General features: G+C 37.8%; 1 protein-coding gene across 7 annotated transcripts in view; it reads left to right on the top strand.

The window, feature by feature from the left end:
- The window catches only part of LOC121313365 (protein cordon-bleu-like), a 119,685-nt gene extending 94,155 nt beyond the window's left edge, over positions 1 to 25,530 (top strand). For 5 of the 7 annotated variants that reach the window (XM_041245793.1, XM_041245791.1, XM_041245794.1 and 2 more), the window contains 7 exons: positions 1,980 to 2,156; positions 13,918 to 14,266; positions 14,556 to 14,662; positions 15,782 to 17,700; positions 18,130 to 18,249; positions 20,932 to 21,189; positions 22,548 to 25,530. In XM_041245793.1, coding sequence (XP_041101727.1) covers positions 1,980 to 2,156; positions 13,918 to 14,266; positions 14,556 to 14,662; positions 15,782 to 17,700; positions 18,130 to 18,249; positions 20,932 to 21,189; positions 22,548 to 22,619 — 3,002 coding nt within the window. In that variant the 3' untranslated portion in view covers positions 22,620 to 25,530. The remainder of the gene's footprint in view (positions 1 to 1,979; positions 2,157 to 13,917; positions 14,267 to 14,555; positions 14,663 to 15,781; positions 17,701 to 18,129; positions 18,250 to 20,931; positions 21,190 to 22,547) is intronic. The other 2 variants (XM_041245792.1, XM_041245798.1) reach the window with 2 other exon arrangements.
- The last annotated feature ends 566 nt before the right edge of the window (positions 25,531 to 26,096 follow it).

The following is a 26,096-nucleotide window of genomic DNA, read 5'->3' as shown; positions in this document are numbered from 1 at the left end:
TAAAGCAAATTGCCTATTCAATAATCTCCAACAGAGTCAATGCTCTACGTAAGGACATATTTAAAGGCCAGTTGTTTTACAGCATTTAATAAGCAGTGTTTTTTTTTTTTTTTTTTTTTTTTTACCCATCACTCCCTGCATGCATTCTGAAGATGTCAAGACCTTATCAAGTGGCACAATCTTTTCTCTTTACAGATAGTTTGTCAATAAGTTGAAACTGTTCATTTCCTTTGTAAGCTAATATGTTAAAGCAGAAGATGAGCAAGCTAGACCAGATCTAGCTGTGTTTTGTAAGATCAGATCACACACACTCTGGGTGTGTGTGTGTGTGGGGAGGGGATATCTTAAAGAACAAATAGCTACACTGGAAATTGATATACATTCATTTGAAAATGATGACCCTAAGTAGTTACATTTCATATGTGTTCACTCGAACACATTCAAAACATTACTGTACCTCATTGAGCAAACGACAATTCCCATGCTGTTTGAAGCAGCTTTATCATTTTAATCCACTTCCACATTTGCAATGGTCATCCTTCTGACAATATGCCCTGCATCAACAGCTTTTCAAGATTGTCTCTCCTGTATGTTAGATAAAGGCAAAATATTCCCTGCTGAATAACTGTTATTTCTTGTCTGTGGATATGACTAATCATCCTTTCAAACCTGCTTCCAAAACATATCCATACCCTGAGTCAGTTTGCATTCTGTACTCGTAGTCTCCCAGAGTATGGGTTTTGTCTGTTATTTGCTTCCTTAGGTACAACTACAAAATATAACAACACAAGACACAGGTTTGCATTAGGGTTTAGTGTGTTTCACATTATCTGTTTTCCTCACCGGTGTGATGTTTTCACAAATAGAGTCATTAGTAGTCACTGCATTACATATGACAGTCAGATTCCCCTTGTACTGTATAAACTATTGATTTTCTGCATTTCTGTGATAGTTGGCTCAAGTTCACTGAAGCCATCATGAAGTCCTGATCTTGGCACAGTAGGAAAACACGTTGCATTGTTTATAATAACAGAGAGTTATGCTTGCTTTACTTTTCCGTCACTAGTCTGATGATAACAATCCACCCCTGAGTGAAACCCTCATGCTAAACCTCTGGCTTGTGTAAGATAGGATTTGATTGTATGAAGAATCATGTTTAGAACTGAGATAAGGCCAGTAGATTGATAAGTCCTGCATTCTACCATGAGGCATGTTCTTTGATCACAAGTACACCGCTATTTGCCAGTTCTTTGGGAAGCTGATCCTTTTTCGAGCCTTACATAACCAGGGCAGTCATCTGCTGCATGGTGTAGTTAGATTATCAGCACTCTGTCAAAGGATTTCAGGTGGGCACCTGTTATATCAATTTTCTGGAGTTCAGACCTGAGATTTATTTTATTCTGTGCCTGCTGCAAGGAGGCTGTAGAACATTTCCATTCATGTTTTTTTTATTTTATTTTATTCTTAAGATCCCATCATTTCACATATTTTGTTGAGTTCACCCATTGCCCTGAGAAAGATTGTGCATTTACTACAACCTTGGTCTACCTGTGCTACAAATATGATGGCATGACCATATTAGTCTGAATATCTGACATGTTACCATGTGCACCTATAGGGTTATGAGAAAAAGGAGTATTGTCTACTGTATTCACTCGCAGTAAAGTCTTCTTCAAAATATTTATTGTCTCCACAGTCATATCTTCTTGATTGCCTTAGTTATTTTAATATTTTTCTGCCCATATTGATGTGACCTTTGTATAATTTTGGCCTGATTATTTTCTATTTATTTATGTGTATTAATTTATTTAGGTGATCAAGGTGACCCAAAGCAAAATTACTGAGTAGATCCATTTAATTTGCATTTGCTTTGCCAACTTAGGGAGATACACAAAAGTATGATGAGTTGGGAGATGCTTGAGATTTCATAACCAAGACTTTTTCCTTAGCTAATACCAACACATTAATCCCCTGTCTAGGTGCTGGGCGTCAAGTGCCAGTAAAGCCTCGAAGAGGCAATGTACGTGATCCGCCCCAGTTAGTGCTCCCCCCTCCCCCACCATACCCTCCTTGTCTAGACACAGACTTTATGGATCCACAAGTATTTCAACCAACTGATGCTGAACTTGCAAGCCAGATGGACTTGGCCCACCAATGTAGGTTGTGGAAATCATCTCAACAATAATCTGCTGTACACTTGCTTCTACAGCTTCAGTTCTGCACTTTTTCACACTTTCTTTTTCAGTTTTAATGATGTCACTGTGCATTTTTAATATGATCAATCTGTCATTTGATTCAGGGTTACTGTGTTTATCTTCCCTGACTGGGTGAGGGGGGATTCACGTAGTCACTTTCTTTCAAGCATTCATACCTTATTAACTAATCTTGGGTGTTCTCCTCTTTTGCTATATAACTAACAAGTATGTGGATAAGTAACACAGTTTGTCGCAGTAGAGCAGAATAGTGAGTCACGTATTGCTAGATCTATGATATTAGGCCTATAGCCTGCATAATACAACAACAATACTTGTCCATAATATAATTGATGTAAATATAGGTCAAATTAAAATATATCTGGAGTTCAAAGGTTTTAGTGCATCTAAGGTTTGTTCATCTGTAAAAATAAACTGAATATATTGAGTTGTAAAATGGAATGCTAAAAAAACTAAATAGTGAAAAATTGGGACTTTTGAGTAAATACATTTTAGTAAAGAAACCTGAATGCCTTTTTTGGTGTGTGTGCATAAGTATTACATATCATTCTTTTTGATGGCAGCATGTCGACAATTAAAGAACAGATGACAATTATTCTTTTAACATGAATTTAATATGTGTTTCAATGAAAATCATATTATTGTACATGCATACATTTTATATAGCCTTTCATGTAGCGTTACCACTTTCGTTATTTCGTGTTTCCGCATTATGATTGTGGATTTGTCAAACTATCGCTCTGTGTCAGGCTCTGAATTCATGCTGGCCATCCACTTCAGACAGACATTTACAAACCCTTATGTTTTGCTGTTCTAAATGTTCCTTTCCTTCTTTCCACCAGTTTACTGTTGTGCCCCTTTTCCTCGCCGTGTCAATCGCCTCTGAAAGATGTTGCCTCTGTGTTTGACATGCAGTACTATCACTATTTCCTGTCGGCTTCTGTCAGCCTTCACCCTCTTCATCCTTTCCTTTTGATGGACCTTTGCTTTCTTCTGAAAACTTCTTTCCCTCTCTTCAAACTTTCAAACCCCCACATCAGGATGTGAATCTCAAGTCTGTTGTCAAGCTTGTCATCCAACATGTTTATCAAAGAATGTGTGCTGCTTTCTAGATGTTTACAGTGTACAGGCCTGGCATAAAGTCACTTGGCTTGGGGTATAGCCACATATGTTGTAGCTTATTTAGCTGATTGTTCTGGGTCAAAACAAGCCATAGAGAATAAAATAACCAGTTAAAAATGGATCATGTGTATATCACATAGTTAATAATCTACGAGCACCTATTTAGGTCTCCTAGTTAATTGATTATGTGATACTGGCTTCAAAAATGTTATTTCTTCATGTTCCAAGTGGCTTTTTTCTAGATAAGCCAAGGTATGTGTGAATATACCATAAGCGGCTTCATGGCAGCCCTGCATTTCATGGATTTTAGAAACATTTTGTAAACATATTCGATTTGTACAGTATACTACTTGCACCATATATTTTACACTGCCTTCAGCAAATTATTAGCAAGACCAGACACATTTTTATGAACTGTTTGAACCAGTGAAAGTGGAAGATGATGTGATTGCATTTGTAAGAAAGGAGCTGTAAATGTAATATGGATGCTGTGGTGAAGAGCTATTGACTGAATTGTTGTTAATGTTTACGAGAAGGCTCTGAAATGAAGGGAACCAGGTTGTGAGGACAAATAAATCTGATAGCTGGTTAAACAATGTTAGTAGACGGTACAAGAAAGGAGCTTAAAAAAACGTTCTGGTTTAATTATTGTTTTACGTATATCATAGAAGGAATGAGGTAATTAACTTTTGCATGTTTGTGCCTTATTTATTCACCCTAAAGCTTTAATCAGTAAATGTTGGTTATAGGGTGTTGTGTAAATGTGTGGTCCTCGTATGTTACAAAAAATACTGTCATTTTAAAACGTTAGACCTTTTAAATCCAGTCTCAATTTATAACAAGCACTTTTATTGAAGGACACAGGGCTGTTTGTAGCCAATTGATTTATATAGTCTCTCCTGTAGGAAAATGTCTAATCATCCATCATTTTAATAGAAGATCTTAAAATGTAAAGTATTTTGGGTAAAGTTTTTTTTATGCTAATGATTGTTGATGGTTAAATTGAAAGTGTCACTCGATGCAGCCACAGGTTTTAATTAACATGTTTTTACCAGTGCAAAAAAAAGTCTGTGTTTTTTAGATACAACACTAGGTTTACTAATGTATTTCTCCAGTATGAAGTGCAAACTTTGGTAAGAAACAGACATCACACTAGCTCTTAAATAAAAACATCGGAGTTGTTTATTTTTTTATTTGAAAAATTTGAAGTGTTTTATTCAATTTTTTTTAGAGTGGTTCTGAAGTGCAAAACACAAGCAAATAAGTTAGCGAAATACAAAAAGTTAGCCATTTACAAATTCAAATGTATCGACTTATAAACCAAAGGTGTGAGCAACTTACAAACAAAAAGATAGCAACTTCCAAACAAATTCCAAAACAGAAGGAACTTTGAAAAGGGAACTGGAACACTCAAATGGGCAGGTGCTACGTAGTGGTGGGAAAGTGATCACAGATCTGCAATTGGAGGAACATTCCCTCAGCTGCTGTGGTCCTGGACAGCAAAGTCAAAATATTTTTGGACTAAACAGTTTTACACTCGCAACACCGTTTTGTCTTTGCTACTGTATGGCTACTGTATTCTAATTTACTGTTTATAAAATAAAAATAAAATGTATTTAAAAAAAAAAAACACATACCAAGGACTGTGCAAAGACAATGCACTTTGCTGTCCAAGATCACTGTAATTGAGCACCCTCCCACTTTCTGTTTTGGAATTTATGCTAACATTTTATTTTGCTCTGGTTTTTCCTTCAGGACCACTGTCATTTTGTATATAGTTGTGCAAACTTTCAACTCGAGTAAAGAAAATATATTGCACACTGTGTTTGCCAAATTGTTATTGTTATTCATAATGTCTTTAATGAAAATGTAGTGTGCTTAATGCAAACATTTACTTAATACTGACTGCCACGAATGCTTAAATGTTTTCAGATTAATAACAAAATAAACAGAAAGAACCTCTTTATACAGCATTATTTAAAGTAGTATATATCTGTAAATATCTTTAAACAAAGTTTACTGATGTGAGATATCATTTATACTGTATAAAAAGTTTTTGTGGTTTGCATCCAGCCTCTGCCTTGTTGCATATACATACTGTAGCATTTAGGACTTGGAAACACAAGCTATCAATACCAGTGTATCTAAAATCATATTCAGTGAGAAGAAAAGCTGCCTAACAATATATACTTCTGTACACATTTTTCTTTCTTTTGCAGTAGTGGCAGCAGTAGAGTTTTTGGTGCAGGGTTAGTGGATCCAAAGCCTCAAAATATATTTGGTCAAATAAGACCCCATAATAAAATATGAAAACAATAGTACAGTTTATATTTTACACCCCGTAATTTAATAAACATGTTCAATTTTGGGTTTGAGTAGAAATCAGACCTAACAAGTAAATTCATTATTTCCAAGCCTCCACCCTGCTTGGGTTTTGTGCGGATGAGCTAGCACTTGTCTTTCCAAGTGAACATTGCAGCAGCTGGGATAGTATTTATTTATTGATATTACAACATTGTATTAGGACAACAGTAAAAGGGCATCTGTAATTCAGAAGCAAAATGAAATACATAGTTATAATAATCTATGGTCTCTTCGTGGAAAAGCTTGGTTGTTATATATGCCCAAGGGAGGGAGGCAGCTTAAAGCTGACAATTGTCTCCTACAGTCTGGTTGTTAAACTGAGTCAGATCTATGTTCCATCTGTTTGCAGCCCTTCCCAGCTATAATTCAGCAAGTCCAACATGTCATTCTAACCAGTGCCACAAATTGAATTGCTTTAACTGAGGGAGGAATGGAAATAAAAATCTGAATTAATTTATTTCTAGCAATTTAAAATAGTTAAAATAGTTTTTATATATAGGGCCTCATTTATGAAGCATTTACCGTACGCAAAACATGATTGCCGTGCACAGTTCAGTCTGTGGCAAATTGCCAGCCTCTGTGTATTTTCTATTATATTTTGTGTGTTAATGTTGGTGTAAGGTCATTGGTACACGGGATATAAACGGGTCTGTGTAACACAAGTGTTTAAAGTGTATATTTGTATTTATGCACGAGGATTGCACAGCACTTTACGTATAATCATAACAGTATTTACAGTATAATCATAAATCTCGAAAAACTACTCACTTCTAAATCTTTTGTAGTCATTTTTGTATTACTTTAGTATAAATACATGTTAATTTGGATTCATATGTTGTTTTTTACTGACATTATGTGAACGGTTCCCACTGGAAATAGTGATATTTTGAAATATCACTGTCCTGGTCATAAAAGCAAAGTCTTTGGGGAATAATAGCCATTTTCTATACTTTTGAGGCATAAGCAATTAGGAAATAACACTTACTACCCAGGAACAAAAATTGTGTTACATAGTGTAATCGCTAAAAAGAAGCTCACCGTGTTTTGTCTGTATAGTCCGTTTTGTTTGTCTGTTTATTTTGGCTACCAGTGCCGTGTCCTGTGTTTTTTGTTTGTTACAACCGTTTATTTTCTGTCTGTTCTGTTCACCCATTAAATGCTGAGAGAAGCCATTCGCTCAGCTCCACCAAACTCCACCTGTTTTTGTTTATTTCCTGTTTCTGGTCTGACGTCACCCACTCTGGCCGTCTTTGTGACAGCGTCCTATTTACTAATCCCATTTCCATGCAGAAAACAAGGATTTAGGGGATGCAAAATGAAAGGTGCGGAATAGTGCTACCACCCCATTTGCATTGAATTGATGATGTTTACATGTGCAAAGCAGCATGTTAAACACAGAGAATGAGCTGCCATACATTCATGAGCTATTCACGAAGGTCTGACAAGGATTTTTTGCGCAGACAAAAATGACCCAGACATTCCTCCGACTGAATGCTCCCGCAAAGCGGAGCGCAAAGGCGGCGGAAGCTTTATACTGATTTGAAATGGCAGATACAGTAGTTACTAAAATTGTAACTAAACATAATTACAGTGTAATTTTTCTGTAGGTTCTTTCTGGGTTTAACAAAATTGGGAGGTTACATTGCAAGAATTAATGATGAATCTGGTACCTATGTATACAGTTCGTTATTTGTATATTTAGTGTGTGTGTGTGTGTGTATGTATATATATATATATATATATATATATATATATATATATATATATATATATATATATATATATATTAAAATAACATGAATGTGTTTGTACACATTACATTATGTACAGATATAGATATATGTACAATAGGCTTAGACAGTACAGTAGTAAAATCCAATGAATAGCAGGCTTTTTTTGTTTGTTTATCATACATGCAATACAGTACAAAACAAATTATTATTATTATTATTATTATTATTATTATTATTATTATTATTATTATTTATTTATTTATTAGTAGACTCCTTTATCCAGGGTGACTTACAATTGTTACGAAATATCACAGCAGAAAGTATCACATTACACAATATCACATTGTAAAGTATCATATTTCAGAATATCACATTACAGAATATCACCATGCTGATGCGTTGTAGGCTTCACATTGTGGTAGGACGTGTAGATAATAAAATATTAGTTTAAACTGAAACTAAATTATTTAAACATATTTTCTTTTATCTCTCTCATATTTATTATCCCTACAGCCACTAGTAAGTATGTTCTTTCACCTGTGTCAATAGAATAAATACCAGGAGCAACTTCAGACCTGTTGCCATCCCACAATTTGTATGCCAATTCGAATTTTTCCAACCAGTATTTTTGCTTCTAATTAGTAAATCAGGCATGACACTTTGGGAAATACCATGTGCAGTCATCTCAGTTTTCCTCCTGCAATTCCGGCCAAATTTCCACTGCTTCGTAAATGAGGCCCATAGTATTTTATATAATGGATGAGTTTTCTTATGATCTGCAACCAAAATACATTCAGATATTTCTATTTAATTAGTCTTTCTTCTATTCAAAACTCAAACTGTATACAGCAGTATTCAACAGTCCTGAATAAAAAAAATGTATTTACATAAATATATCATGTATTGACAGATTTGTTTAATGAAGTGTATGTTTTCATAACCAGTTGAAAACGTTTGACTGTATGCTAAGACATATCTTGCAAAATCTTTTTTTTTTTTTGGCATGTAAAAAAATAAGACTGACTTGAATGCTTGACTGCATTTTCCATTGGCATGTATGTGTGTAAAATGGATTCCATAGATAGAGGCACTGTGAATGTACAGGTACAGCACACACCCTTCATAACAAAGGAAGAAAAGTACTCCGGTCGGAGAGAAGCTAAGTAATGGTTGGTCGCAGTTTATGTAATTAAGAATATGGTTAATGGTTAAAGTGGTGTTGGGTGATTTTTTTGAGGTCCCATGAATGATGCATTCTTTGTATTCTAACAACTGTTATAACAGTTTACTCCAATAAATTTGCATGGTCATTTTTAAGTTTTAACCATGGCATTTAAACCAGTTTACCAAAATGCTGTGCTTAACTATGATTTGCCATGCTTTCACAATGCCTTATTACACTTTGTTATGTTTTTACTATGGTAAACCCTTTTAATGGAAGGAAACTTTTCCCGCGTAGAAATCCTCACTGATTGCCAGTGTTACATTTTGGAGAAAATGAAACAATCAAGAAGACGAGTCAGGATCAGGAACCTCAATTTCTTGTTTAAAAAAAACAAAAAACAACAAAAAAAACACACAAAAAAAAAAGTCAAAAGACGCTGTCAGGCTGAGGGACTGGATCCGGGACAATGCTGGGCTGGAGGCACAGTCCATGCCCATAGCCATCTCGGTCCTGTGGCTGATAGACAGGGAGTGATGAGAGGCGTACGAGAGGGAACACACCCCAAACTCCCTGGAGGAAGGTGTGGAGTTGGTCCTCTGCTACCTGGAGGCAGCTATAAATAGAACAGCAGATCTCCAGCACCCAGACAGGGGAACCACGAGAGTCCAGCGCCTAGACAGGGGGACCGCGGGAATCCAAAGCCCGAGAGGGAGCTGTTCCCATCTGCTGGTATCACTTCCCCTACCGTCACCACCTGGTGGAGAGGAGCAGGTGCTTCCTCTGTCTCCATCACCTTCCCCTGCAAGTGAGGGAGAGCTGCACCAGTCCCCTGTAATAAGGGTAGACTACACGCCGCTCCCACCTCTGCCGCCAGGAGACTAAAGGCCGCTCCCACCTCCGCCGCCAGAAGACTACAGGCTGCTCCCACCTCCGCCACCAGAAGACTATACACCTCCGCCACCTCCATCGGCAGGAGCAGAGCAGCAGGAGCTTCCTCTGCCTCCGCCACGTCCACCAGCAGAGAGTGAATGCCTGCTGGGTTCCTGTACACCAGCAGAGGGTGAATGCCTGCTGGGTCCCTGTCCACCAGCAGAGCGTGAATGCCTGCTGGGTTCCTGTCCACCAGCAGAGGGTGAATGCCTGCTGGTATCACTTCCCCCACCAGCAGTGGATGAATGCCTGCTGATATCACTTCCCCCACCAGCAGAGGATGAATGCCTGCGGGTATCACTTCCCCCACCAGCAGAGGATGAATGCCTGCTGGTATAATTTCCCCCACCATCACGAGGAGAGGAGCTGGAGCTGCCTCTACCTCCATCACCATCAGGTGGAGAGGAGCAGGAACTGCTTCTCCCTTCACCAGAAGGACCCGGACTAGATGCTGGTGGTCCTCAGCAGCCCTTGCATAGGCTGCTGAGGGAAGCACGGGGAAGAACCACCCATCCGCAGTGGCCGAGAAGAGGGCCAAGACCTGCACACCAGCTTGCCCTGACTCTTTGCCTCGCTTCCCCCAAGGGTGCCTGCCTCGCTTCACCAAAGGATGCCTGCCTCACTTCGCCCAAGGAGGCCTGCCACGCTTCGCCCAAGGATGCCTGCCTGGCATCACCTGGGGTTGCCAGCCACTCCGCCTCACCTGGGGTTTCCAGCCACTTCGCATTGCCTGAGGTCGCTGGAACTGCTTCGCCTGGGTTTGCCAGCCGCTCCGCATCGCCTGGGGTCGCTGAAACTACTTCGCCAGGGGTCGCAGTCGGTTCTGCTTGGCCGCAGGGGTCAGTGTGGCCGGAGCCCCACCAGAGGGAGCTGCCGGCTATGAAAAAGGGGGGAGAGGTCAGGAGACTACCTTCCTCTGCAGCAGTTTCGCTGCCAGAGATCTTGGGGGAGGTCTGGAAACCACCAACCCCAGCAGCTTTTCCGCTGCTGGACTTGCCATGGGTGAAGGAGTCAGTCTGGGAGCTGTCAGCATGTCTGCTGACAGCCACACCATTGGCAGCATTTCCACTGCGAGTGGTACAGCGGGAGGAGAGATTTGCCCCACTGTCAGCACGTTAGCTGACAGCATGGCCAGTAGCAGCCTGGCTATTGGCAACATTACCGCCTATCAACCCCTTAAAGTCCCTATTCTTGGCCCAGGACTTTGAGCGAGACTTTGGGGTTTTTAAGGGGGGAGGTGGCAAATGAGGCCATGTGTGCTTTGCACAATGGGGGGTATATGTGGCAAAGTTCCCACCCCTGTGTATATTTTCTGTTATATGTTGTGTGTTAATGTTGGTGCAAGGTCATTGGTACACAGGATATAAACGGGTCTGTGTAACACAAGTGTTTAAAATGTATATTTGTATTTAGGCACAAGGATTGCACAGCACTTCACGTGCAAGTAAAAAATAATATGTGAGCACGGGGAATTGCACTTTATTAATTCACGTGCAGTTGTACCACGACTCCAATTGAATGATTGATTAGCAGTCGAGTCTCGGTGCAGCTGCATAAAAGCTGCATGTTTTCACATACTCTGGGTTGTGTGTTCGGTGAATGGAGAACGGGATTGGAGACGGAGGTAAAGATAATAATAAGAATAATAATGATCGCTAAAAAGAAGCTCACCATGTTTTGTCTGTGTAGTCCGTTTTGTTTGTCTGTTTATTTTGGCTACCAGTGCCGTGTCCTGTGTTTTTTGTTTGTTACAAACATTTATTTTCTGTCTGTTCTGTTCACTCATTAAATGCTGAGCGAAGCCATTTGCTCAGCTCCACCAAACTCCACCTCTCTTTTTGTTTATTTCCTGTTTCTGGTCTGACGGAATAGTGCTACCGCCCCATTTGCATTGAATTGATGATGTTTACATGAGCAAAGCAGCATGTTAAACACAGATAATGCGCTACCATACATTCATGAGTTATTCATGAAGGTCTGACAAGGATTTTTTGCGGAGACAAAAATGACCCAAGCATTCCTCCGACTGAATGCTCCCGCAAAGCGGAGCGCAAAGGCGGCGGAAGCTTTATACTGATTTGAAATGGCAGATACAGTAGTTACTAAAATTGTAACTAAACATAGTTACAGTGTAATTTTTCTATAGGTTCTTTCTGGGATTAACAAAGTTGAGAGGTTACGTTGCAAGAATTAATGATGAATCTGGTACCTATGTATACAGTTCGTTATTTGTATATTTAGTGTGTGTGTGCGTGTATATATATATATATATATATATATATATATATATATATATATATATATATATATATATATATATATATATATATATATATATATATATAGGGCATATTAAAATAACATTAATGTGTTTGTACACATTACATTATGTACAGATATAGATATATGTACAATAGGCTTAGACAGTACAGTAGTAAAATCCATTGAATAGCAGGCTTTTTTGTTTGTTTATCATACATGCAATACAGTACAAAACAAATTATTATTATTATTATTATTATTATTATTATGTATTTATTAGTAGACTCCTTTATCCAGGGTGACTTACAATTGTTACGAAATATCACAGCAGAAAGTATCACATTACACAATATCACATTGTAAAGTATCATATTTCAGAATATCACATTACAGAATATCACCATGCTGATGCGTTGTAGGCTTCACATTGTGGTAGGACGTGTAGATAATAAAATATTAGTTTAAACTGAAACTAAATTATTTAAACATATTTTCTTTTATCTCTCTCATATTTATTATCCCTACAGCCACTAGTAAGTATGTTCTTTCACCTGTGTCAATAGAATAAATACCAGGAGCAACTTCAGACCTGTTGCCATCCCACAATTTGTATGCCAATTCGAATTTTTCCAACCAGTATTTTTGCTTCTAATTAGTTAGTAAATAGGGCGTGACACTTTGGGAAATACCATGTGCAGTCATCTCAGTTTTCCTCCTGCAAGTCCGGCAAAATTTCCACTGCTTCATAAATGAGGCCCATAGTATTTTATATAATGGATGAGTTTTCTTATGATCTGCAACCAAAATACATTCAGATATTTAATTAGTCTTTCTTCTATTCAAAACTCAAACTATATACAGCAGTATTCAACAGTCCTGAATAAAAAAAAATGTATTTACATAAATATATCATGTATTGACAGATTTGTTTAATAAAGTGTATGTTTTCATAACCAGTTGAAAACGTTTGACTGTATACTAAGACATATCTTGCAAAATCCTTTTTTTTTTTTTTTTGGCATGTAAAAATTAAGACTGACTTGAATGCTTGACTGAATTTTCCATTGGCATGTATGTGTGTAAAATGGATTCCATAGATAAAGGCACTGTGAATGTACAGGTACAGCACACACCCTTCATAACAAAGGAAGAAAAGTACTCCGGTACTTAAAAAAAAGTAAAAAAGAAGTTTTCAAGATCACATAGATTCCTTCTTTTAGGTGTTAAAAGAGGATCTGAGCATAAGTTAAGAATATCTGGTACTGTGTCGTCCAAAAAAGCTTACGGACTGAAAAGATGAAAATCATCATTTGATAAAAAAAAAAAAAAAAAAAAAAAAGTGTTTTTGATTAAATTAAGTTAATTCATTTCAGCTATAGATTAAAATAGTTTCAGTAGCATAGAGCCACATCATTTCCATCCATCTCTGTCCTATCCTGCTGTTTCATGAACCCTGCATGTATATTTGTTTTAACATCTTATTTTAGTTTCTTGAATTTCACTCAATGTATTTCAGCTTTGTTGGAAACTGTGCTAAATTTCGATTTATTCAAGCAATAGCACTCCATTTTTAGTTTTAGCAAAAAACTAACATAGTATGTACACTGAGACTTTGAAAATATAATAATATTTATCATTATAATAATAGTGCTAGCTTGAAGAAAATCCAAAGTCTCTAGCAAGGTTGTCTTAAAGTTTTTTTATTTTTTATTTTGTTATTGTACAAGCATTGCAAATATCTGGGTATCACGTCAAACTCTCAAATGCTGAAATACTCTTCTGTTGAGGTTAGAGAAATGTTTTACTTTATTAAAAAATGTACTAGAGACCAGTAGCATGTCTAATAGTACTTAAAACACAACTTTAGATTATTGTAATAAAACTTGTCCGAATCTTCAAGAAATCAAATTGCATTACAGTTCAATTCATTTTATATATATATATATATATAAAAACATCATGCCTATTTATTCTACATTACTGGAATATAAACATTAAAACAAATGAAAAATGCACATTTTCCAACCAATTGCTGTTTTACATGTTTGCCTAATGTAAAATACCTATAGGGTAACCCACCCATTATTTAACCTAATGTAACTGGAGTCTTCTTTACGTGTATGTTCAGCTTGGCTGAGATCTGTGCAGGATAGCCATTTCGAACAAAAGAATGACATGGAATTACAAGGCCTGCAAGAGTTGGAGACGGTATCCATGGCGAGCAGTGGAAGCTTTCCTGACAATACCTGCACTGCCTCAGAGGGTACCACTGAGGACTCTGGCATCGTCAGCCCACCTTCAGACATGGTGCACCCCACCTCTCCTAATAGCAGTCTGAGAATGGGACGACAGCTGTCCCTGGGTCAGTGCTCCAGTGAAGCTGATGTGCCATGTCACACAGACGTCTGCTCAGCCACATCCCAGGATTTCTCTAGTGACAGCGAAGAAGGTAGCAATGCATGGACTTCAAGTAACAGGTACTTTGTCTTATCACGCAACTGTCAGCGTTTTCACCCCAATCAAATTTATAGAATGCTAAAGGTCATGCTCATGTATTTATTCTAATGTTTATCTGCACCACTTGTGAGTTAACTTGATAACCCACACTCTGTATTGAAAAATACATGTTTGCCTTCTGAACTAGGACATTTCTTTAGTCTTGTTCACTAAAGTGCCCAAGTTTAAATTCCAACAATGCTGCTAGTTTCATGATTGTCATTTCTTGAATGTTTTATATATCAGTGTTTTCATAATGTCTTCATCTAGGCAGAACAGTGGCATGAGTCTCGGAGAGGGCAATCAGTATGATGAAGACATGTACATCACAACTCAGCTGCACCAGACTCTGGCAGATCTGGAGGCTGATTTAGCAGGTTTGAAATAATCCTTAGATAATGGGCTGTATTCTGATCACAGCGCAAATGTGAGCGCAAGCGCAAACATCGCTTGCCCCCGATTCTAGCACAAAAATGGAGCGGAGACGTAAAAAAAAACCACACTGTGCTGAAATGGTATTCTGAAGACATGTCCTGCACCGTTATATAGCGCCTGCCCCATCACCACATGTCGGCATAAATTTCGGGGTGTGGTATCATTAACATATTTGCCGAAGCAATTCTGATGACAGTGCAATGGGGTCCCAAATAAACAATTGAGCACTGCGTTAAGTGGCGCAATCATGAACAGAAACAATTCAACACACTATAAAAAGCAAAGTAATCCTAAGTAGCAACTCTGTGCACTTGACTGACATAGAAAGAAAAGTAAAAGAAAAGAAAAAGAACCTAAGATGAAAAAACGACAAAACATAAGAAACTAACGTTATGATTTGTAAATTAATAATAAACAAATATATGAATTAAAAAGAAAATCCTATTTTGCAGATACAATGGAGTACTACATTTATTTTCACGAGGACTGTAGCAATTTATTTTCAAGACAATTATTACAAGTGAAAATATTTACATACAGTATATGGAGAGCATAACAGAAGCGCCACTTCTGTATCTGTATGTTGTCTCTCTGTCCTTTCTTTATCATGTGCAACTTTAAACAAGTTAATGCTGTGTAAACTTAATGTATTTGCTTTGTTTCTGTGATTGAAATAAGTCACTACTATCGGCAGACCTGGAACAAGATATTCCAAAAGAGTAAGGGTGTGTAGTGTAGCCTCTTTTTAAACGCCCCCCCCCCCCCCCCCCCCCACCCACCCCAGCCAATCCGGGACTCCCGGTCAACCAAACCTTGGCCAACCATCCTGTTCAATTAGTTGACTAACAGCACTTCTCCTGTCGATTGTCCGAGCTGTTCAATTAGTTGACTGACAGCACTTCTCCCGTCCAAGCTGTTCCTGCAGTGGCACGTCTGAGCTGAGAAGCCAGTGACAGAGCTGGTTAACACTTAACACACCCTGTCACACTTGGTTAACTATTGCTATTACAGTGCTTTACCTTATTTGTTATTAAACATGTTTTATTGTGTTTGTCTTTAAGCAGAAATAGAAGATGTAGACTGTGCCACAGAAATGTCAACATTCTCTAAAGAGAAGATTGAGATATCTTATCTTGGTAAAGAGCCTGTTTCTCAATTAGAGATGACAATACCAGTGACTGCAATAGACAAAGTGTGTGAGGAATACAGGTGCAGCATGACTGATTACGAAGTAAATAAAACAAAAACAGAGGAGGAAACAAAAACTGAAAAATATTTAAAGAGTGACCTAGAAAACAAAAATAACAACGCTGGCACATCTGACAAAGAACCTACAATTAGGATCAATCTTTTTGATGCTTTGATGTCAACAGACCAACTTAGTCCCATTACAAATACAGACAGTGTGAGCCCTCATAAAGTTTCATCGGTAAAGCTCAAAGACCAAACTCATAGAAAAAGTGACAATCACGAAGATAAACTGCTTGGCAGTTTTAAGAAAACACAGGTGATTTCCACACAACAGAAGATGTTAAATAAAGAAATTGGGGATGCAGAAACTCAATCTAGTAACCAAGTGAAAGCAACGGAATACTTAGGTAGCAACAAATACCATGAAGGACCAGAGAGATCGCAGTCATCCGCTAAATGGAAAACTGCACAAAGTAAGATACCATGTGATTTTGTTTCAAGAATTGGCATGAACACTTTCACTGTTGTCCCACCAAAACCTGCTGTTAAACTGTATCGAAAAGAAGGAGGGTCTTTAGTATCAGGGGCAATCAAAATAGATGCCCAAGGCAACCTCATCAAGCCAGATGCCACTGACATTATTAAACACAGCTCCTCAGGAGATAGTAATGACGAAGAAGATTCGCTACTTGGGAAAGCAAAGGCATTTTGGAACTCAGCAGAACAAACAGAGCTGGATACCACAAACAGAGTGGCCATCACAAAACCACAGTGCTTGCAGCCTGGTAGCAAGCTGAGGCCTTCTGAGGAAGCAAAATCAGTAAAGCCAAAGGAATTAAAAGGAGATGTGGTAAGAGATTTTACTGAAGGAGACCCGAAAAGGCCCGTTATCCCAGGGTTAACATACCAACCACCCAAATCATCCTTGTCATCAAATATTGGGCCTAAGGCAGACCCTCCTTTTCTGAAACCTTTTAGAAGAACCTCCAGTCAGTATCTGGCATCTGCGATTGCAAAATACACAGGGATGCCCACACCCAGACCTGAGCCTTTCCATGATTCAGCTCAAAATAACGGTGAAAGCATCCAAGAAAATGAAATACAAATGTCTACAAACTTTAACCAGCAATCAGCAATCCGAGAAGATTTCCCAGACACCAGCCATCATGAATATAGAGAATCAAACAGCATTAAACATGTTCGAGCCTCTTCGGCCATATCAAAAGCAAAAGAACCAGGGCTAACTGTGTCATCTGTGAATCAGAGTAGACCACTGAGTTTTCCTAATCAGTATATTACCCTGTCTCAGTCCACCAGACCTGCCTTTAAAGAAAGTGTTTCCACAGAGGAGAGAACTAAGAGTGACATGCCAAACCCTATACAGAGTGAAGCACACACCATCACTGTACATGAAAACAGGAAGATGAAAAGCTTAGAATTTCATCCATCCCCTAAGTCCCCAACAAGTGCGTCTTCTCAGTCATTTGTGGCTCCTTTAAAACCAGATTCATCTTCCAATAGGTCTTACCGTTACCCTTCAACTTACCAGACGAGTTCACATGCACCTCATGCTAATATGGAATCTGTATCACAGAAAACAGAAATGTGGCTTTCAGAGACGCCTTCAACTAATGAAGCCAAACCCAGTCTTCAGGCCAATGGTGGTGTATTTGGTCCTGTCAAAACGTTCAAGCCTGTTGCCTTGAAGCCAGTACAAAAGGACACTTCTTTGCATAGTTTACTCATGGAATCTATCCAAGGAAGTGAAGGAAAAGACAAGTTAAGAAAGGTAAATTTTCAAATGCAAGTGGCTTTGCTGCTTTTTATTGTATTCCCTGTTTGGATATCTACTATGCTTACTCACATACCAAACAAGTATAAGGTAGGGTGAGGGTATCTTGTAGAGGTTTTATGTAAACATGTTCTCCAAAGTTCTAACCTCCTAGAGACCTTAGAGGTTGCATTTGTGTATAGTCTAATAAAATGCTGATTTAAAAAATAAATGAATAAATAACAAACATAGTCCATGATTTTAAGTACCCTGTTTTTTTTTTATTGCTGCATTATTTTCTGTCGTTCATTGACATAATTTTCCAGATACTGCATATGGTTTTATTACCTTGTTGCCAAGTCAAAAGCAAATACGTTTGTATTTTAATATTGTAGTTTAGTATTTATTTATTGTTGCCAGTGACCTTCAAATTCATTATTGTTTCAGACATCTGATACTACAAGAAATTACACTCAGAAGAAACCTTCCTTTGTTGAGGAGGAGAATGAACGATCAGCACTTTTATCAGCCATCAGATCTCAAAACGGTATCACAAGACTAAGAAAGGTAACAAAAATGGAGTTGAAAAAAAAGACATTGAACTGTGATTAACTTGGTTCCCTTTCAAATACAAAATATAACCGTTACCTAATGAGATATAACCTCTTATAGCCCAAATTACCTGAGCACTTATATCAGAGTTGCTCCTTTAAGAGCCTTGTACGCGTTAGACGTTGTCTCTGCCCCCAGGAGGTGAAAACGAGTGATGTATAAGGCTTAGCGCCATTTTCTCTTTCAGCCTGTGCCTGAGGAAGGAGTGAGCTCTGACTAAGTCATAACTACAGAGATACGTTGATTTAATTAACTTTTTCTTTCTCTTAATTCATGATTTGAAATAACTGTGCTTTTTAAGCGACAAATCTCTTTGCTTTAGGTTCTGATAGTACCCTCCATAGCTGTGTGCCCTGTGCGAAACCGACTGCTCTCCCTGCCCCTTCTCCGGGATTCAGTACCTTGTTGTGGCTAAGTTCACACTCTCTCCCTTGCTGCTCGACTCTTCAAGAGTCAATCTTAAATTCTTGCTATATTTTATAAATAGTCTATATATTTTTTGCTAGTTTCAAATTGTTTTTAGTTTTTCTTTCAGAAACCCAGCGCTAGTTTTTTTTTTTTTTTTCCCAGTCAGCTTTTTGCGCTACAGAGACACTGCCAATGTTAACGGCTTTTTATTAATAGTAATTATGATGAATTAGTCATAAAAGCAGTTGCTTTTATCCAAAATGCTTACTGAGACTAGGGAGTGAACTATGCATCAACAACTGCTGCTGCAGAGTCACTTACAATAGGACCTCAGTTTTACATCTGATCCGAAGGACGGAGCCCAAGAAGGTTAAGTGACTTGCTCAGGGTCACACACAGTGAGTCAGTGTCTGAGTGGGGATTTAAACCCAGAACCTCCTGGTATCAAGCCGTTTTTTTTAACCATTGGACCACTAAGCCTCTTTGATGAGGGGAAATCTCCATCCCCGCTTAAGGTTTACCTGGCAGCAATCTCAGCTTACCACATTAAAATTGACTCAGTCGCCCTAGAGCACACTTCCTGACAGGACAGTTTTTGAAGGGTGCTCAGAGGTTACGTACCCCTAGAAAGGGCTGGCGTCTTAATGTAGTGCTAGATGCAGTTACAAAACCACCATTTAAGCCCATACATTCAGCAAGAGCTGAAATTCTTGTCCTTAAAGACAGCTTTCCTGCTTGCTCTTACCTCCACTAAGCAGGTAGGGGAAATGCAAGCATTCTCAACAGCAAAAGCCTGTTTATTTTTTTGTGTAGGCCAGAACTAAGGTTACTCTTCACACTAATCCTGCTTTTCTACCTAAAAGCATTTCTGCTTTCCATATCAACCAGTCAGTGGAATTGGAGACCTTCCCTCCACCTCCTTTCCAGTCTGACAGGGAGAGAAAGCTCCATAAGCTCTGTCTGGTTAGGGCACTGGTGTATTATATTGACCGCACCTCGAGTTGGAGGCAATCAGAGCAATTGTTTATTTGCTTCGGGTTTGTTCCATGGGTAAGCCCTATCTAAATATCGGATTGCAGACACGATCAGGATTGTATACAATCTGGCCAAACTGCCCCTACCAGAAAAGTCTTTAGTCACCACAAAGGGCCGCTATTTGAGGGTGTATCTGTCACAGACATTTGCAACACTGCAGTTTGAGCTAGGCCTCATACTTTTACCAGATTCCCGACTGAATGATGTAGATCAGCAGAACCCTGGTTTTGGGACCAGTGTTAAGAGCAGCCACTCATTCTGTTCTTTAACACATTTTTGTTATTGTTCCACTTTAAGTCCTGGTGTTGTTAGCCACACATCTCTTGGACTTCTGGTGTTAAATGCTGAGGTTACTCAGTGTAACCTTGGAGAATATACACTGTATGAGGGCCCTCCCTCACTGTACTGTGGACTATATGCCATCTTTCTTTATCGGTCCTCTGCCTGAATGCTAAAAGCAGCTTGTTTTCCCTTTTAGCACAACTGCCGGTGCTGCAAGTCCTTCACTTGCGATGGCTTGGATATTGTATCCCATTAGGTAATGGTTAAATTTCGTACTTGCAAGGTTCCCTGAAATCGAAATGTAACCATTACCTTTCAAGGTCGCTGCATTCACTCCAATGCAGCAGGCCTGAAAAGAAAATGGCGCTGAGCCTTATGCGACACAACTGTGGATTGGGTTTTTATCAAATATATTGCTGTTTTACAGGGTTTTCATTCTCCTGTACTGATGTTCTCTGTGTACTATGAATCTGTTTAGATGCTAATCATCCATTAAGGTTATTGGAAGAAATTAGTAGAACAGCAATGTTGGGTAACCTGAATGATGATGATGATGATGATGATGATGATGACGATGATGTTGTTGTTGTTGAATCATTAGCTACTGTAAATCCAAAATTGGCATCTCACGGATTGCAATCTTGAGTACATGTTGAGTCTTCACTTTAGCTTTCGCAGCCCTTTGTGTTTTCAACACCATCAACAGGTGGCATGTTCGTATAGGCCATTGGTTTTAATAAATGAGTCTTAATGGAGTTAGAGCTACTCGGAGGAAATCAGCTTCTGTAAGTTAATGTAGTTGCCTGCATGTCTATGTGTCTGCGAAATGAAGCAAGTGTTTTGTTTTAATATATTACCTTGAAAAAGTATACACAGGTTTTAAGTCAAGACTGCCATTTGTTTAATCCACAGACCACATCGGCAGCATCTGCAGAACTTCATGCCATTAAAAGCATACCAGTAAGAGAAAATCACAGAAACACTGAAGCTGTTCTTTTTCCTCCATCATTCTCACCCCCTCCTCCCCCTCCTTCTGCTCCTCCTCCATCTGTCATGACAAAAGTTTATCACTCAAACTCTTCTACAAATTCACCTAGTAACCCTGAGCAAACAAGGGAAGCTCTGCTGGAGGCTATCCGCACAGGCCCCGGTGCAGCACGGCTGAAAAGGGTAAGTAAGGTTTAATACCATTGCGATGCACGTGACTCCTCACAGAAAACAAGATAGGGTCAGGAAGACTAACTGAAATGCTAATAGAATTGTCTTAATGATATCATTATAGTGATTCTTCATTTTTATTACACACATAAACCTACTGTTGTTTGAACAGTTCAGTGTTGTAAAGAACAGGTTTGTTAAGGAAAATGTCAGTTTCTGTCTATAAAAAAAAAAACTAGTGTGCAACACACTGGACTGTCAGATGTGCAGGTGGTTGAGGTGCTTTGTAAATTAGTTTTTTCTTCCTAAATCAAGGGTAGGCAAGTACCAGAAGCCTCATATCTGTGCTTAATAATGTGATTCGTAATATTGGAATCATAGACTGGAGTACTGTATGTTTACTGATATCTGAAAAAGTATTCTATGTCTGAGAGATCTCTTTAAACATGTTTTTGCTCATTTTATATCCTTACATATAGTATATACTGTAGTGTACAGTAAACTGGATCAGCATTTTAGTTCCCAGTTTTTGCTTTGTAGATACCAGCCTGTTGTCAGTAGGGCTATTATCAGTGGGGGCACCTCTCATAGCGAGGCTACAAACCCCACTAACTTGATGTGAACCTTAAAATTTTCATATACAGTATATTATACCTCTTACAAACCCACTTGATTTATAACATAGCATCCTTTAGCTGTGTATGAGTTATTTTTGCTCAATGAAGCAGCTGGAGATTTCTCACTAATTGTCTAATACAATCAGTAGTTATGACCAATTCAACCTTGGTATTTTATATTAAGCAAATGTCCTTTATAGTACTGCGGCAGAGTTACGCAAACAAATCCAAAACAAAACACAAAACAGCACCCAAGATATGCTATCACAGTCCAGTGACAGGGAGCACCTGCTCCCGGTCCTTTTCCCTCTAACTAAGCCAGGGAGCTGTCCCCCAGCTACTCTTTTATACAGATGGCAGTCCCCTAATAGGCAAAGAATTAACCAATTTAGGAATGTCCACATTCTAGGTATGGGATTTTAACCTCATCCCTGCCAAATATAAATTCAGAACATACAAAACTGTATCTGTAGTATACACACAATGTATACATTTTTACATGCAGGGACTCAGCCCTGCCCATCCTGTATTTGTTTTAATTTGTAAAAACTATGTACTATGTATCTATCTGTTTGTTTTTTTTTTGGTTTTTTTTGAGAGGATTTGTTGTTTTGGGGAATTTATTGAATTTAGTGCATGTAAAAAGTGAAGGCTTCCATCAGTTATGATGTTCAATGAATATCTCTTTCTCCTGGCATTACAGTGTTTGATATTACTTTTTTTGACAAGGTGTTTTTTTTTTTTATGTTTCAGGTCCCAGCTCCTTCAAAAACTTTACTTGTTAATGCGAGACTAGGTACAATAGACACATCTTCAATTTCCTAAGAATTCAAGCATCGTACTGAACATTTTGAATGAAGTGACTACAATCATCAGAGTGGATCCACCATCCAAAATATTAATCATTAACCGGCTTGCCAAATGTTGTAATTAGTTATTTCTCTGTGTTTATTTTGCAGGAGGTGAATCTTAAATAAGACATAAGATAAACTGTTAATACACTGTGTGCCAAGAATTGTTGCCCCTTAATGCATGTCACACCACTGACGAGCATTTCACTTTGTCACAACTAATTCTCACTGGAAATAACATGGAAGTTCAAGTTACATAAAAAAAATCAGTAACATAATGCTCAGTAAAAGTGAATGAATGAGCAAATAGCCTAAACAAAATCCCAGTATGACAGTACAGTTCAGGCTTCAGGTTAGGAGTAGGTGTGAGATGACTGCCGAACAGTGGTTCTCACCATTGAAGTAGGCATTTTCACAAGAATGTATAAATAACATTTTAATGGTGTCTAAAATACAAAAATGAAACATGTCTAAAGCCAATAGGCCATTGAGTACACTTAGCCTAGGTGACACTGCTGCACGTGACACCAGGTAGACCATATCCTAGCAACCTGAGCAGCTACTCACTGTAAAAGTTAGCTTGGAAATCTCAAGTGAGAATATGAGGTGGATAAATAAATACATTTGAAATTAGAAATTAGAAATATGAGGTGCATCTGCTGACTTTTATCAAGTTGCACCATGCTGCTACCTGATCAAAAAGAATAGAGGCTTATAATGTTGAAAAACTACTGAAAATTATTTCAGGTGATCAGGGAAAAAAAACACAACAGTCCAATACATCTCAAAGGTATTGTTATAACTTATATGGACCTCATACTGGCTCTTTAATTAATAGAAACACAGAAAAGCACAATATAATTTAGCTTAGTGTAGTGGCTTTTTTGCACTTCAAAGTATAGATGCAATTTATCATTGCTCATTTTGAAATCCAAATTAATGCTTTGACTGCAGTACCTTCTGAACTTGTTATGAAAATGAAGGCATATTATGGTAGTGCATTATGTAGTTGATTTAAACAGGCACATGTTTATAATATAGGCATATGAATCAGTGAGAATAGCATTGCTGATTCTGATACAATTTAAAGGTTGTAATTATGTTAACCAAATTGCAGCTGGAAGAGTAGCAGTTTATTGAGAAGACTTAGTGAATGACATTTTGGTCAGATCTTCAGACCTTTTTATTCTTCGGGAGATTTTTTGATCTATATGGCAATATTATTATTATTATTGTTATTTTGTACTGAACTACCCTGAAATAAAGACGGTATATTTAGTAAAGTAATAATAATTAAAAAGACAAAAACAAAAAATACACTTTAAGGCCCATACTTACAGAGTTTTTGATTATGTACCGTAAATAAAACTTGATTTTAATGAAACTATTCTTTACTGTGTTGCTGACTTTAACAATATTCTGGTGTACTTTCATGAACGCCAAACTTTATTTAATTTATCAAAACAGATTTAAAAATAAAGTCTTAAATATCGTCACAAGTTAACGCGTTGCAAATAGGGCTCTCTGTTTCTGTTTTGCTGTAGTTGTAGGTATGTAAAAATGACTAAAGCACTTACTGTCAGGGTATTTAAGGGTAAGGGTATTTGTGTAAGTTACGGAATTATAACCTGTACAAGATAGCTGCTAAAATGTATAATTTTTTGTTGTTGCCTACTATCTTCAGCCAAACATAATGTTTGACGATGTGTTCTGTAATTCAATATGAATGCAAACAAGTGCCACAGATTAAAGTTTATTGAAGTTAATGTGAATGTTTTCCATTGGATAATACATTTATTTAAAAATAGTTTACAAGTGTGCATTATTATTAATATATCTAACTGTTTCTGATAATAAAACACATAGCTGCACTATAGTCTCTGTAAGTCGCCTTCGATAAAGGTGTCTGCTAAATAAACAAAGAAGAAGAAGACATTCAAACAGTTTCTAAGCCTAGTTGGCATGTATAAATGGGGAGCAGTAGCAATTTAGTTTACTTATCAATGTCCTGTACCATTGAAACCTATTTTATGTCCTTTTGATAAACTTTCATATTGGAATATCAAGGGGGGTTTTTTGTTTGTTTTTTTTTTTTTTTTTTTTCAGGACACCATACAATACCATCCGCACTGTAGTCTAAGTCAGTTGTACTTTGAGAAGCGCCCCCACAACCACAGTATATTTTAAAATGTGGGTAATTCTGTGTCCTGCTGTATACCATTTATAATAAAAAGTGTACTACCAAAAGCCTTAAGAATTTTCTTGGGGCTACAAGACAGACTGCAAGGCTTTTAGTTAGCTGTTTATTTTAAACTGTGTGATGTACACTGTTGATTATTATGAAGAAATAGTGGGAAAAGGCCAAAAACAATGTTCAGTTTAGTTTGAACCCTTCAGTGCAGTCATGTGAATTTCATTGGATAGCTTATCTCCACACCAAAAATTTTTGCAAAGCTGTCTTTTTTCCCACATACTTTATAGATGCTGGTAAGTTAGAGAATCTTATGTAGTTTTGCACAAACTTTCCTGCATTGAAATGATAAACAATTGAGTGCTTGAGGATTTTTCAAGGACACAGTAATGGGTAAATGTAATACTGCCTAATACACACAGCTGCACAAAGTGTTCTGTATGACGTTCAGCCTTTTGAAATGTTTTTTGTGTAGATTTTTTGTTGAGTAGTCTAAATCTTGAAATCTATATTCTGGTTTAATTTGGAATTCAATTTGGGAGTAGAAATTTGGCTTACCAGAGTTAACCCTATTATATAGGGCTTGGACAAACCCAGGCTATTCGCTGATAAATTAAGTATTCGTTAGTTTTCAAAAAGTAATAAAAGCCATTATATTGCTCAGAACGCAGGCAGAGACAGCATAGCAGCAGGGGCAGGGGGGTGTGGCCACTGTGTGTATGCCTTTATTTTACAACAAGATGTTAAAGTAGAAAAATATCCCAGGAGTAAGGAATACGTTTTGTAGGCCGTACTTTACCCCTGTGAATTAGCTATAAAACAAAGGATGCCAAGTAGCAGTTCAAGTTAAACATTGTTTTGTTTATTCCCGAAATAAACAGTACATAAAGTTGACAAAGCATTTTGTTTATTTTGTACTTTTTTCCATTCCTTGCCATTCCCGTTTATTTCACAGTAAACAGTGGCCATAAACACATTTTTCATAAAGTAATAACTTGAGGTTTACTTGTGCCTTTTTGTAGCTGAACAGGCAAATGAAAACTGAAATCTATCTTGAAACAAATGTGGAAATGCATTGTAAAATGAAGGGGAAAAAACTCAGTTTTGGTTCTCGTTTATTACATTGCACATAACAGTAAGTCTCAAAAAAAAAAAAAAATCTATATAAGAATCACTACATTCCACATTTCCAGCAAGTTGAGCACTGTTTAAGCGAGACATTTCAGAATTACGTGCGTGCCTTTTTTTTTTTGTCTCATG

The sequence above is a fragment of the Polyodon spathula genome, chromosome 3 (genome assembly GCF_017654505.1).
Source record: "Polyodon spathula isolate WHYD16114869_AA chromosome 3, ASM1765450v1, whole genome shotgun sequence".
Taxonomy (NCBI): Eukaryota; Metazoa; Chordata; class Actinopteri; order Acipenseriformes; family Polyodontidae; genus Polyodon; species Polyodon spathula.
Note: the sequence above shows the minus strand (reverse complement) of the source record. Positions and strands in the feature narration are given on the sequence as shown.